Below are 14462 nucleotides of genomic sequence, written 5' to 3'. Positions count from 1 at the left end.
AAGGATAGTTTTTTGTCCTCTTTTGTTTTGACAATCACAATGTGACTTTTCAGAGCATTGTAATTAATGTCATATTCAAAGCCAAACTGGGAACAGATATTTAAAAGCTGCTGCAGACCTGCACTGTAAGGTGTAAGGGCACAGCAGGACAAGATCATCTGCAACATTAAATGGTTATACAGATAATCACCAGCAAAACATCCAGTTTGACATCATTCAGCTGCACAGACAGGTCATCAACATAAATATTAAACAGAAGGGGAGACAGGACTCCACCCTGGGAACTCCATTATTGACCCTAAGAGTCAAAAGTAGAATCACCCCATTTCACCTGCATGGACTGACAGGTGCACCAGAAAATAAGTATTCTAGTGAGGTACCCTGGAACACCTCGGTTTGTTAATTTGTTGAATAGTTTTCCATGATTAATCCGATCAAATGCTTTAGAAGCATCTATAAAACACATGAATATAGTGGACCCCTGGGAATTATATTTATCCATCTCTTTCAGTGCAAAGATACATGTGTCAGTGCCAAGCATAAAGCCAAACTGATTAGCTGTAGAGTACAGATATGACTCGAGTCTGGTTAACAGAATCCTCTCTAGCACTTTTGATAATGAGCTAGCCAGTGCTATTGGCCGATAATTGTTAATGTCACTAAGTTTACTCATTTTATTTTTGATAACAGGAACCAAAACAATAGACAGGAGGGACTCTGGCAAAAGGTCAAGGACCAGGAACCCAGTAAAGCAGATGGCTAGGAGTGGACACAGCTTAGCACAAGCAAACGTCAGGTGTTCGTTTAGTTTATTCTAAAATTAGTTTAATTTTGTTTGTCAATTGCTTTATTAATTTAGTTTTTTTCATAATACATTTTTGCTGTTATTGCTATGTTCATATTATGTTTACTAATTTGTTTAGTCTAATTTACCATTATTTGCCTTGGACCGAGGGGATAAAAGCGGGTGGTACATCAAAGGGCGTCCAAAAGCATCTGCAGATTTGATGTTAACTGAATGTGCTCGTGTAGGTTGTAGTAGGTCTCCTCCTTCTGGACATACAAGACCTTGCAGGTTAAATGATTTCAATACAGTTTGGTTTATTATTTCACTGCTGAATGTTGAACTTGAAGATCTTTTAAGGACCTTCTAATGATTTCTCTGCATTTGGTGCTTGACCAATTTTAAGCTTATTTCCTGAAAAATGTCTACTCCAGGTCAGTGATAAAAAATGTAGTCACACACACACACACACACACACACACACAAATCAAACAAACTAAAACAAACAAACTTAAACACTTAAAAATGAAAATTTGCCACTTGCTTCGGTGTAATGCAGCTATGAAGAGAATCAGTCCAAATCAGAATCAGCTTTTCTTGTAGATCAGAAGAAAAGCCTTTACATCATGCAGTGTGTTGTAAAAGTGTAGAAGCAGCTGCCTGTGACTCTCAGAGAGTTGTTTCCCTGTTATGGTTCAAAATCAGATACAAGAGCTGATCTGGGCCAAACATCTGTATTTTGAGTCATCAGCAGCAAATTCCAAAACAGAATTTAGGCTCTTTAAAACATCTCATGAACACAATCAATAATCCTTTAGTCACACTCTGTTCTGTGAGTTCTCATGTGAATACTCAAACAATGTCTCTGTATAAACCCTTGATTACAGATGGAACATCTGTAAAGTCTTTCGCCTGTGCGTTCTCACATGTTTAACAAGACTACTCTGATCAGAAAATGTCTTCTCACATGATGAACAGCTGTAAGGTCGTTCACCTGTGTGTGTTCTCTCATGTCTAATTAAATGACTGTTATCTGAAAATGTCTTCTCACACATTGAACAGCTGTAGGGTCTTTCCCTTGTGTGCGTTCTCACATGTACATCCAGAATATCTTTGCGGGAAAACGTCTTCTCACACACTGAACATCTGTAAGGTCGTTCAGCTGTGTGGGTTCTCTTGTGTCTAACAAGACTACTCTGCTCAGAAAAGGCCTTCTCACACATGGAACACCTATAAGGTCTTTCACCTGTGTGCGTTCTCACATGTTTAACAAGACCATTCTGCTCAATAAATGCCTTTTCACACATTGAACACCTGTACGGTCGTTCACCTGTGTGTGTTCTCACGTGTTTATTTAGATCACACTTATGAGAAAATGTCTTCTTACAAATTAAACAGCTGTAGGGTCTTTCACCCAGGTGTCTCTTTACATGTAGAGCCAGAATACTTTTTGTTTTAAATGATCTGTTGCACATTGAACAGCTGAATGGCTTCTTTGTGTGTAGCTTTTCATGTTTATCTAGATTGGACTTTCGGTTGAATGTTTTCTCACAGGTTGAACAACTGAATGGTTTCTCGCCTGTGTGAATTCTAATATGCCTTTGGAAATGCCACTTATCCCCAAACCTCTTTTGACACACAGAGCACTGGTGTTTCTTGTCCTCAGCGCCTTCTGCTGTTCCTGACATGTCTGCATTGTTCACAGTGGCACTGGTCTCTGGTGCAAACTTGTATTTAGGGGATAGACCAGAGTTCTGGACTTGGTTGTCGTGGTCTCCATCAGCATCTGTCTCCATCTGTGCAGCTGGACAGCTGAATGGAGCTGTCCAGTCTTCATCATCAGTGTCAGAGGAGTGCTCTGTGTCTCCCTCAGTCTCTGAGTGTAAATGTGTCTCTGCACTGATGTCGTCTCCCTGTGTTTCCTCTCTGAGCTCCGTTCGTCTTTGTTGAAGCAGTGAGGACTCTTCTGTCTTCACACAAACAGCACTGGACTCTGGGACGCCCACTGAGACCTGGGGTGGGGGAGATTGACACAAAATAATATTAATATTTCAGAATATATATATATATATATATATATATATATATATATATTATCTCAATCAGAAATGTGCTAAATGTTAATAGCATTTTCTTGGTTGAGGTTTGTTAGAAATATTATTACACATTTTCAGTCTCAAGATGAAGGGATAAACATGAAGCATATTTCATTCACCATTGTCATGGTAAAGGACATAAAAAGGAAATGTTTAGAAGACGCATTAAAGTGGTTTAACAAATCCAGGCTTATCCTGAAATCCTGAACTGGATCTAGCTCCAACTTTATCTTAAGCCTCAGGTCGTTCCATGGTGGAAATTAAGCCTGAGTCTGACCAAAGCTAATTCAGGCCTGAAGTTTAAGCTGCTCTTTGTGCTCCCATGACACTGGGAAGGCCAGATCAGTGGAGCAATGAAGTCCGACCCGCACGTCCGACCCGCACGTCCGACCCGCACGTCCGACCCGCACGTCCGACCCGCACGTCCGACCCGCACGTCCGACCCGGAGGAAGCACGCGGTCAAAAGACAATCCAAGTCGAGCTGCAGCCCTGCCCGATCCCTCCTCACTCTCTCACACACAATATCAGGACGTACAACCCTGACAAATGGGGAGATGCGTTTCTGAAGTCTCTACAGACCTGAGTCTGAATGAACGAGCCCTGTGCTGTGTCAATGCTTCTGCATAGGAAGCAGTTCATTTTTTACACCACCAGATGTAATCATTAAATATACATAATTTGCAGCATATAAACGCATTTAACCAAAAAAGGAATAGGCTGTAAATTTTACACTAGTATATTACTAGTAGTATGTCCCCATTTTCCCAAAGGTCCTCATAGTGTGTTTTTTCTAACGCCCGACAGATGAATGGGAGTTGGAGGAGCCGATAACAAATATAAAAGCTGCTAAATTTAGTGATGCAAAAATTCACTGTAAATCTTCAATTCATTATAAAACTTAGGTCTGGCTCTATTGGATTTTAAATTGGGTTTTGTAGGCTACATTTATTGTTATTTTGCCTCTTTACAGTCATATTTAAAGACATTTGGCCTAATGGCATTTTTCATGATATTTCAGCCAGTAAAGAAAGTAAGTAAACTACCACTATCTTTAGCCGTAAATGTGTGCGCGGCACAGTAATTAATTACAAGCTTATGAGCATATAATTAAATGTTTATACGCTGTGGGATAGTTCTCTCTTCTTCACACTTGCACTTTGATAAAAACAAGCAGTAGTTTTGTTGCTGGCCTAAACTGCACTGAAGTTCACTTTTATTTATAGTGAGTATCTTGGATCAGACTCAAGAGCGTTTAAAGCAGCGCCTGAGAGTCGCGCACATGGATCTATGGAGGCGCACTGGTGGAAACAAGCACACGTGATTTACATTATTCTGGGGGTGCGTTCAGGAACAGTACGGCGTCACAGACACAGACAAATTACTCAGAAAATAAATATTAATGCGGTGCCACATATTAGAACAGTCTTTCCCAAACTTTTTTGCGATCCAAGTCAATAAACATTATTCATAAATTACAAAACAAAGGTGGATTTGATTATTATTAAACATTATAAAGGATATTTTATTGTTGACTAAGTGATCATGTCTCTGAACAATTAGTATTACTCAAGTTTTAAACAATGAAAAACAGCAATAAAAGGATCCATAAGTCGCCTATTTGGACATTAAATGTAGCCCATTTCTTTCTCTTTTCAACATTCAATTGAGCCAGCAATATTGGAACAAACTAGTCACTAAAATAATTACAAACGATTAGAAATTATACAAAACATATCTTAAAATTTCAACATTTCCAATGAGATAGGTGGACCTGTCTGTGTTTTTGTAGCGTGTTCCAGTCCGGGTGCAGGAGGAGACGCAGCAGCAGATCAGGAGCAGCATTCAATCTGTTTCTGTGCTTTGTCTTCATTTTTGTGAGCACAGAAAATCCAAATTCACACATGTGAATTAGTGAAAGGCATAAGCACAGAAATACTGGCCCTACTGAGGACTACTGAGTCTTTTGCAGACCAACATGTAGATGGTGACAAGGCGACCCAAAAATCTTCTCTGAGAGTCGCGACCCAGTCTTTAGGAAACGATGTATTATGACATTTATGTCTGTAAATTTGATTAAATTGACTCAATATAGAGAGTCTAAGCTTTATAACGAGGAATAACATGCCCAAGTGGACTACAGGCCAATATCGGCAAGATTTAGGAAGACAGCCGATATGTCTCCAAGTGCCCCTCTCGATATATCGGTCAGGCCCTAATCCCAATATTTTTTCACGTATGAAATGTGCGTTTTGTCCACATAAATTCTTCCAATTAGATTTTGACGCACACCTGACTACAGCTCTGATAATGGGCTGATGTTGTCATGTAAATGTGTCATTTTGGTCTATTTGGACACAAACCTGCTCCACCTCCTGTTTGACGCTCGGCTCCTCTGGCTCCTCTGGCTCCTCTGGCTCCTCTGACTCCTCTTTAATCCGTGGAGTGTGTGGAGGGTCCTGGTTCAGACCGGGACCAGGACTCTTTGAGGGGCTCAGTATCGAGTCCAGGAGCTCCTGTTTCCTCTGGTTCTCCTCTTTGGAGCGACACACTTCCTCCTCATACTCCGCTATCGTTCTTTCAAACAGCGCAAAGATCTCTTCAGCAGCCGCAGTCAGCCGCTCATTCACCAAAGCTCTCAGTGTTTGGCTTTTGGACATTTTAACAAATTGTTTTTAGCTTTAGCTCCGAGCTAACCGCACACGAGAGTCGGCGGTCTGCTTCCTGCTTTGTGTGCAGCAGAGTAGACAGGGTCAGTGCATTACTGCCCCCACTGGTCAGGATGTTAAACTCCTAAAATGCTCATCAGACGCTGTAGGAGCTATTTGCGTATTTTTCTTTGTCAGCTATTTACTTTTGTTCATTTGTATAATACGTTTAGTCTAATTTGCTGTTATTTACCTTAACATCTTTTCTGTTTTTGGTTTAATCTGTGGAGCACCTCAGCTTCCTGTGGCTCAGAGACTTTAAAGTGGCTCTGCTTGTGTACAGGTCTCTCCATGGCTGAGCACCAAAGTACATCTGTGACATGTTAGTGTCATATGAACCATCTCGCACTCTGAGGAGCTCAGGGACCGGCCTCCTGCTGATGCCCAGAGTCAAGACTACTCTGTAACAGTCTTCCTGAAGATGTGAGACATACTCTACTTTGACACTGTTTAAATCCATGTTTTGTTCAGCTGCATATGACTGAGCCACACTCTTCTCTCAAATTTATGTAATTAATGTTTTTAATTTTATGATGATTATTTATGTTTTGACTTGATTTTATTGTGACTTTAATGTATTTCTTATTCAGTAAAGCGCTTTGAATTACTTTGTGTACGAATTGTGCTATACAAATGAACTTGCCTTACCTTGCCAGAAGAGACCACAAGTAGGCTTGCTTATGTATGCTTGTTGTTTGCTTTGGTGAATAGTGATGTTATTTCCAGTTATTCCCAGATATGGATCAGTGATATGCTACAAGAACATACGATCCTTCAGAGCAGGCATAAAGACCACCTGAGTCCTACTTTAAAATTAGAACTTAATGTAATTCCAAATCAATCTTAACTTAACGTAATTCCAGATCAATTACCCTTTAACGTCTGGAGCTGCAGCACGCAGTACACACTCTTCAGAGACATGACTCAAAGCCCGAAGATCCCCACACTGTCAATGTGTTTCTTAATAAAATTATCACTGGACACACGTCTGACCCACACGTCTGACTCGGAGGAAACACGCGGCCAAAAGGCAATCAAAGTCGATCCCTCCTCTCTTTCTCAGACACACACACACAATATCAGGACGTACAACCCTGACAAACGGGACATGCCTTTCTGAAGTCTCTGCAGACCTGAGAGTAACAGATTTGAACCTGCGTTAACAGTAACACAGCCGCTGTTTATATTCTATACATTCTTGGCAGCTTAAGCTTTAGTTTAACATGAGACGTGGGACTTTTTCAGGTTTAAACCAGATCCATAGAGATTTATGATCATATTCAGAAAATCAGTATTTTTCGTCATGGAAAATTGTGACCCATTACGGACCACTAACAAAGACAATTCCATGTGAGACTGTTATTGTATTTATTTATGTTTTTTAAATTAAAAACAGAACACTGACATCTACTTCACCTTTGTGGTTACAGAACAAACTAAAGCCATGATGTAAATAAAATCTTTCTGTCTATTCTTTAAGGCACCTGCGCGAGGCTCAAATCTGTCGCAGTGTCTCGGTTCATCATCACAGAACCACAGAGAAACAAGTCAGGCCTGTTCCGTGTGGGCTCATTTTAATCAGTCCCAAGTGGAGCTCTCTACAGACTTACTGAAAGAACTAGATTATTATTTTCACACCCATTCACCTCTTCATGTATCACGTGTGCTTACTTTATTGTACAATGGGCTGTGATTTTCTTTAATGAGACTGCATCACCTTTTTGGTCAGTTCTTTCATTTGTTGGATATCTCAATGTGTTTCCTCTGAGCTCAGTTTGTCTTTGCTGAAGCAGTGACGTCACACAGACAGCACTGGAATGAAATCAGATGGAAAGTCCCCCTGAATTGTTCCCTTTATGAAACTACGTTAATTTATATACATATTAATTGTAGGAGCTATTTGCTTATTTTGTTGATTCTAAAATTTGTTTATTATTTTTGCTTGTTAATTCGCTTACTAGTTCAGTTTTGTTAATTTGCATAATATATTTTTGCTATGTTAATATTATGTTTAATTTCTTAGTCTAAATTGGTATTATTTATGTTAGTACCTTTTTGTTTTTGGTTTAGTCTGAGTCACCTAAGGGATAAAAGGAGGGTAGGACACGTAGACCAGAGTGCACCTGGGTAGACTTATGGTTTTTTACCAGTCGTATGGAAAAGCAGCAGGAGTCGGCCTTCAACATATATCCTTGTTGCTTGCCAAAACTGGAAATAAATCTTGGAAATTCAGCTCTGGTCATGGACATTGATTTGTAATTTTGTTACTGCGTAAACCACATACCCATCAAAACGACCAAGCGCCCCACAATCCAGAGCGCCCTATACACAAATCCACTCGGGTGTCCCAGCACGACTTCAGTAAACTACAAAGCTGCACCACCTGCAGAACACGCAAACACACACGGAGCAGACAGCGACCGCACAGCAAAAAACACCCACAGACACACTCATCACTCCACGCCGACGAGGAACAGAGGAACAAACCGAAAAAGCGAGTGCAATGTGCCACTTCTAGACACAACTGAACAACTGAGTCATTGCGAACACACCGACAATCCAGCGTTCCCAGACAGCACCCTCCCTACACGCCACAACTGAACAAAGCCCAGAGTCACCGTGAACGAACAAACAAACAAAACCACTCACCCATCACACTGCTGTGTTTCCTTCAAAGTCCGGTACAGTTTATTTGTGAAAAAAGTTTGAAAATAGATCATTTAATGACAGTGCGCCTTATAATCCAGAGTGCCTAATAGCCCGGAAAATATGGTATTTCAAAACGATTCAATATGGTTCAATAAAAATAATGTGTGACTGTGATACTAAAATCTTTGTTAAACCTTTTCTTGTGCAAAGTTCATATGAAACACAAACATTTTAATCATCAAAACAGTGAAAATGTCAAATGTGTCACGTAAACAAGTTTCCTTCCTCTGAACAAACACAACTGTAGAGCTGTGACAAAATAATTTAGTAAAATATTCTAAAAAGTATGCTTGGCGACATATCGATACAGCAGCCCACGATATCAATACTGCATCATCACATTAAATGATACGATATATCGATATTTTGATATTTTTGCTCACCCCTAATACCCATGGTGCCCAAAGATGATTATTTGAGTTATGTTCAGTTCTGAGTTTGCTCACCGCTTTTGTTTGTTACTTTTATTTGACAAATAGGCTACGTTCAGACTGCAGCCTGAAGTGACCCAAATCAGATTTTTTGGCTTCTATGTGACTTGTATCTGATCTTTTAATGACAGTCTGAACAACACAGATACGATTTTTTCAAATGTGACCCAGGCCACTTGGATATGTGCTCCTAAAACCGATACATATCCGATCTTTTGACATGCGACTTCAGTCTGAACGGCCAAAGCGCATTCATTCGACCTACACGTTATCAACAAGCCACAAACGTCACTATTCTGCGCTGAAATAGGCGAAAATTGTTAATGAACTCCGTGTCACTGAAGTGAAGCACATCACCACTCACCACTCTTGGCTACGTCTGCACATCCACACGTTCCTTTCAACGGACTGTCTCACAAAACACCACTGCCAAAAACCTCATCCTTCTCCTTCTCAATCTCCTCCTTTAAACAAGTAAGTTGTTCATGTTCTGGCTCCGGTACGAGAGGAACTTTAAAATCTCCAGGTGCTCAATGCTCGCGTCCATGTTTGGACAACTTCCGTAAACACAGAGCACGCTCGCTGCGGTTGTCGTCGTCGTGTCTCCAGTGCACATGCGGGACACTTTTGGGCCGTTTAATGTTCACACTGGAGATCACATACAAGTCGCATTTAACTGGAAATGTGAACGACCTCGTAAAAACATTGGATTTCCCAAAAAAATCCGAATTGAGCGTTAAGCCCTGCAGTCTGAACGTAGCCATAGTTACTACATAAATAAAAAAACAGCAACTTTTTTTTAAAATTATATATATTGTATTAATTACACTTTTTCTCTGGCTAGGTAATCCAACTGTTGGGATGTAGATAATATGTGACGCTGTCCTTCATACTCAATGTCCTCAGAAGGAACATTGTCACTGTCCAGTTCAAAGTCTAGACTCACTGGATGGTTTGGTCTCAAGTTTTGCCTCACGCGATTGGCCTGACGCAGCAAAGTGTTCACATTTGGTAGCTCCTTGCCACTCTGCTCTAAGTCAATGCTCGCTAAAGCTCGGCTCACAATGGCACCAGATGAAGCAAACATCTCCTTCCTTGCCATTTCTTTCACGATGGCACGCACCGTTGACTTCAGCTCTGCTCCTGGATTGCTGGGATGATTATGGTGTCTTGGTCCACGAGTGAAGGTGGTGGTTCCCAGTGGTTGTCGCACCGTCGCCGGACACTTCTTGCCAGTTCGACAGTTCCAAGTAACCGCCACACCAGACTGACGTTTCTTGGAGTAGGTAAATCCAAGGGAGTCACTGAGCAGCTGACCACCTTTCCTGTTGCCGCCTTCGATAATCTTGTATGTGACAATAGAGTCGTCCATGAGAACATCTGGTATTTGCTCCTCACCAGCAGAATCCTCACTGGCAGGTAGAAGTTGTGGGTGACTTGATCTTTCAGCGGTGAAGCTGGTGTTTAGACCCACAGGTGAAGGTGGAGGCAGTTCTACGTCCATCTCTATGTAGGTGTCTTCCTCTGACGCTGAAATAATAAAAAAGAAATACATAAATACCCGATGAAAATGTACACAAAAACATTTGTAAGGGAAAAAATGTCATATTTTGTAAATTTATTTTATTTCTAAAAAGTTTACATGGTTTATAAGTATTTAAGTTTATTTTATTTCTGAAAGGATTTTATGGTGGCAAAAAATAAATTAAGTTAAATAAAATAAATAATAGTAGTCGTTTATCATAAAATGAATGCTGACCAATAAATATAATACAATAAATAATAAATAACAAAAAATAAAATGATTGATACATACCTGTGGAAGACATGACTTCAGGTGAACTGTGATGTTCTTCTGGCTCCTCATGTTCTGCTGTTGTGCATTTTGGAAGCTGACATTCAAAGCAGATCCACTGAGAGTCCTGCTGGATCATCTGCTTGTACCTCTTGGTTGATAATTCTGTGCCACCATAAATGGGCCTGCATCTGCTACACGACGCACACTTCAGGACTCCCTGTGTTTCCTCTCTGAGCTCAGTTTGTCGTTGCTGAAGCAGTGAGGACTCTTCTGTCGTCGCACAAACAGCACTGGACTCTGGGACGCCCACTGAGACCTGGGGTGGGGGAGATTGGCACAGAATAATATTAATATTTGGACTCTCCTGAAAACAGAGGTTTGTTACAAAATATTGTTTAACATTTATCAATCTCTGTTTAACAAATGCAGAGCCTCCAGATCCAGGCAGTGTGGAATATGCAGTGTTTTCCACACTTCCACAAAGAGATATTTAGGCCTTCTTCATTCACAACTTAGTATAAAGTGAGGAAGAAGGAGAAGTGTTTCTCCTCTGCCTGTGTGTAGACTAGACTAGTATGAGTCCATGGACCAATGTGGAACCTGCCTGCACCACTGATTGATTACACAAATATTAGGCTGCATGGGAATATAAAAGAAAGTACTACCATTTAATGTTAAAAATCACAATTGAGAGTCCAAATATAGTGTTTTATTATCACTGTGGTATCAGAATCTGTATCGAGTATCGAGTTTATTCCTTATTATACTGTATAACCTTTTGAACTACAGATCTGTAACCTGTGTGATGGAAATGTGTATTTGTGTTGTGTGGAAAAGATTCTTATGCCTTTGTGTAAATACATTTGATATTTGCAGGAGGCCAGAAATGAACATTAACATGGGATGTGCAGCAGACTGTCTCCATGCACAAGCACAGTGATAAATGTGGAGGGGAAAAACAGTGTTATTTGGATGAAACGCCTCAAAATATTAATGTTTCAAGGGGCCTCACCCCCGAGATTTACGGCATAGAGGTCCAAAATACTAGGCAGGCTGGCGCCACCTAGTGCCTCCACACAATACACAATACACTAGACAGTTTGCAAAAAAAAAATGGAAGTACGAGTCCAGGTACCAGCCAATCAGTAAAGAGTCATATATTCAGTGTTGTCAACGATTCCCGAGATCGAGGATTTAAAGCCAGAATAAAGAGAATGTGTGTTGAATTTTATCCAGGAGAAAGACGTTATTGCCCTTCTTCCTACGGGACTTGGGAAAAGCTTAATATACCAGTTAGCCCCATTAGCGGTGCATTACATACGTCACGACCAAATAGCAGCGATTGGTTAAACGACAAAAAATACCCGCCTACCATCGAGTGAACAAATTCCAATTCCAACTTATCTGATGAGGAAATCATAAAGAATTACATAAAAAGAGTTTTTTTCTGTTTTCTAGTGCTCAGTTTTTAACAAATAAAATATAATAAACTCAACTTTGGAAACTATAAAGCATGAAGACTACAGAGCCACACCAGCCCATTTGAGATTATAATGTGTTAAAAGCACTTTGTGCATATTTGTTAACGTTTTACAGTCCAACAGCAGCTGATTGCTGATTCTGTTTATATTCATACTAATAAACAGTTGGTCTGCGTCTTTTTAAATGAAAGTAAATTAATCAGTTTGTTACAACATTTTGTGGATCAAATAGTTGCAGCATTTTAAGATTTAAATTTAGTTTGAAACAGGCCAGTGTGACTCTTTTGTTGTTAAAGGTTACAGACCCTTGAGCTGTTCCTACATGAGATGTATTAAGAACAAGATGATGATGCTAAATGTGTGAGAATGTGAATACGGAGTCTAATGTTCAGTCCCTCCTAAGGACTGGAGATGAAAATGTGACCTTCTATGGTCTGTTTTCCCAACTTCATCTGAGACAATAATGTGGATAAATCCCACCTGTACTAGGAGTGCGTCTTCCTCCTGTTTGACGCTCGGCTCCTCTGGCTCCTCTTTAATCCGTGGAGTCTGTGGAGGGTCCTGGTTCAGACCGGGGCCCGGACTCTTTGAGGGGCCCAGAGCCAAATCCAGGAGCTTCTGTTTCCTCTGGTTCTCCTCTTTGGAATGACACATTTCCTTCTCATACTCCTCTATCGTTCTTTCAAACAGCGCAAAGATCTGATTCACCAAAGCTCTCAACCTTTGACCTTTCTGGACTTGGTTGTCGTGGTGTCCATCAGCATCTGTCTCCATCTTTGCAGCTGAACAGCTGAACCGAGCTCTCCAGACTTTATCATCAGTGTCAGAGGAGTGTAAATGTGTCTCTGTGCTGATGTTCTCTCCCTGTGTTTCGACTGTGTTTAGACTCTCCTGAAAGTAATCAGAATATTTCTTGATATAAAATTTAAAAAAAATTGCTAAATGTTTGTGTTGTCGTCTTGGTTAAGATTTGTTGTTTTGTTATACATGCATCAGTCTCAAGATGAAAACCAATGAACTGTCACCAAGTCCCAGCTGGCCCTTAATGTTTATTCTCTGTATTACATAATGCCCCATCTCCCTCACGATATTGGTGTTTTTCAGATTATGTGATGTGATGGCAAATTCAAATTCTCAAATGCTGAACCTGATCATTTATATTAATGCATGGACCAAAGAAACGACTGAATTACAACAAAAATTTGCATGAGTACAACACTGATTTTAGCTGCTCCCCACGACTATTAAATAATACTGGTCTGTAGAAACTTGTGATGATTAGATGTCCGTTTCATCCTGTCTTCATCCTAGACATAAATAAATCTCACCTGTACTAGGAGCGCGTGTTCCTCCTGTTTGACGCTCGGCTCCTCTGGTTCCTCTGGTTCCTCTGGCTCCTCTGGCTCCTCTGGCTCCCGTGGCTCCTCTTTAATCCGTGGAGTGTGTGGAGGGTCCTGGTTCAGACCGGGGCCAGGACTCTTTGAGGGGCTCAGTATCGAGTCCAGGAGCTCCTGTTTCCTCTGGTTCTCCTCTTTGGAGCGACACACTTCCTCCTCATACTCCGCTATCGTTCTTTCAAACAGCGCAAAGATCTCTTCAGCAGCCGCAGTCAGCCGCTCAGTCACCAAAGCTCTCAGTGTTTGGCTTTTGGACATTTTAACAAATTGTTTTTAGCTTTAGCTCCGAGCTAACCGCACACGAAGCTCGGCGGTCTGCTTCCTGCTTTGTGTGCAGCAGAGTAGACGCGGTCAGTGCATTACTGCCCCCACTGGTCAGGCTTTTCTGTTCGTCATTTAAACTAAAATATCTGTTCAGTTATGATTTAAAAGAGTTTATAATTATCTAGTTATATCCATCACCAGAGGAAGCTCTAGAGTCTTAGCTTGTATTTACATTGAAATATTTCTAAATTATTATTATTAAAGCGTTTCGTCCTTAGTTACACTTATTCAAATGGTCAAAAAAAAAAAAAAAAAAAAAAAAAAGAATAAAATTAACTTTTTAACCCTCTTTTTGTCCATTTTATTTCCTGGCTTTGTTCATTGGAGTATGGCGCTATCTTCTGGACAAAGTTGAGAACTGCAGATATCCGCAAAAGTACTTGTAGTTATCCCATATGGCCGCTAGAGGGAGTGTTAACTGTTAAACTAGTTTATTCATGAATGTATTTATTCATTGTAAGTAATAATGAGATTATATTATTACAATAAAAAGTCGATCTGTAATATCAGTTCATTTATTTTTAATGTATTTTTTTAAAATCAATTACATTATGTATGTCTCATGTGAACAAAAAATGAGAAGTACACATATCCCCAAAAACGGGACTTTTATCAAAATATTCCACTCTATTTAAAATAAAGACACATTCTTGATGCTGAATTTAAAATTATAAATATATTAACATTCCAAAACAATAGTAACAGAAATAGTTGAATAATTGGAGTATAAATATTC

The 14462-nt window shown here is 40.1% G+C and overlaps 2 protein-coding genes across 2 annotated transcripts; both read right to left on the bottom strand.

Moving 5' to 3' along the window:
• Window positions 1-1502: 1502 nt before the first annotated feature.
• On the bottom strand, window positions 1503-5616 carry LOC110159079 (zinc finger protein 768-like). Its single transcript, XM_020923639.2, has 2 exons — window positions 5242-5616; window positions 1503-2796 (listed from the first exon to the last, which is right to left on the bottom strand). The coding sequence occupies exons 1-2, from the start codon at window positions 5536-5538 to the stop codon at window positions 1666-1668; spliced, it is 1428 nt and encodes a 475-aa protein (XP_020779298.2). The 5' UTR covers window positions 5539-5616; the 3' UTR covers window positions 1503-1665.
• A 2652-nt stretch (window positions 5617-8268) lies between these two features.
• Window positions 8269-13728, bottom strand: LOC110159080 (uncharacterized). Its single transcript, XM_055163994.1, has 4 exons — window positions 13334-13728; window positions 12486-12896; window positions 10543-10840; window positions 8269-10256 (listed from the first exon to the last, which is right to left on the bottom strand). Exons 1-4 carry the CDS (start codon window positions 13658-13660, stop codon window positions 9550-9552), a joined length of 1743 nt encoding a protein of 580 aa, XP_055019969.1. The 5' UTR covers window positions 13661-13728; the 3' UTR covers window positions 8269-9549.
• Window positions 13729-14462: the final 734 nt, after the last annotated feature.

The sequence above is a fragment of the Boleophthalmus pectinirostris genome, unplaced genomic scaffold (assembly GCF_026225935.1).
Source record: "Boleophthalmus pectinirostris isolate CB_2022bp ecotype Guang Dong unplaced genomic scaffold, ASM2622593v1 HiC_scaffold_6, whole genome shotgun sequence".
Taxonomy (NCBI): Eukaryota; Metazoa; Chordata; class Actinopteri; order Gobiiformes; family Gobiidae; genus Boleophthalmus; species Boleophthalmus pectinirostris.
The sequence above is the reverse complement of the archived record's forward strand: the minus strand, read 5'-3'. Positions and strand labels throughout refer to the sequence as shown.

Bases quoted from the DNA above. Each gene is read 5' to 3' on its own strand.
- LOC110159079 (XM_020923639.2), bottom strand. From the start codon at position 5,538: ATGTCCAAAAGCCAAACACTGAGAGCTTTGGTGAATGAGCGGCTGACT. The intron at 2,797-5,241 runs GTTTGTGTCCAA...CCCCCACCCCAG, and splicing joins TCAAACAGGAGGTGGAGCAG to GTCTCAGTGGGCGTCCCAGA.
- LOC110159080 (XM_055163994.1), bottom strand. From the start codon at position 13,660: ATGTCCAAAAGCCAAACACTGAGAGCTTTGGTGACTGAGCGGCTGACT. The intron at 10,841-12,485 runs GTGGGATTTATC...CCCCCACCCCAG, and splicing joins AAGACGCACTCCTAGTACAG to GTCTCAGTGGGCGTCCCAGA. The intron at 10,257-10,542 runs GTATGTATCAAT...TTATTATTTCAG, and splicing joins TGAAGTCATGTCTTCCACAG to CGTCAGAGGAAGACACCTAC.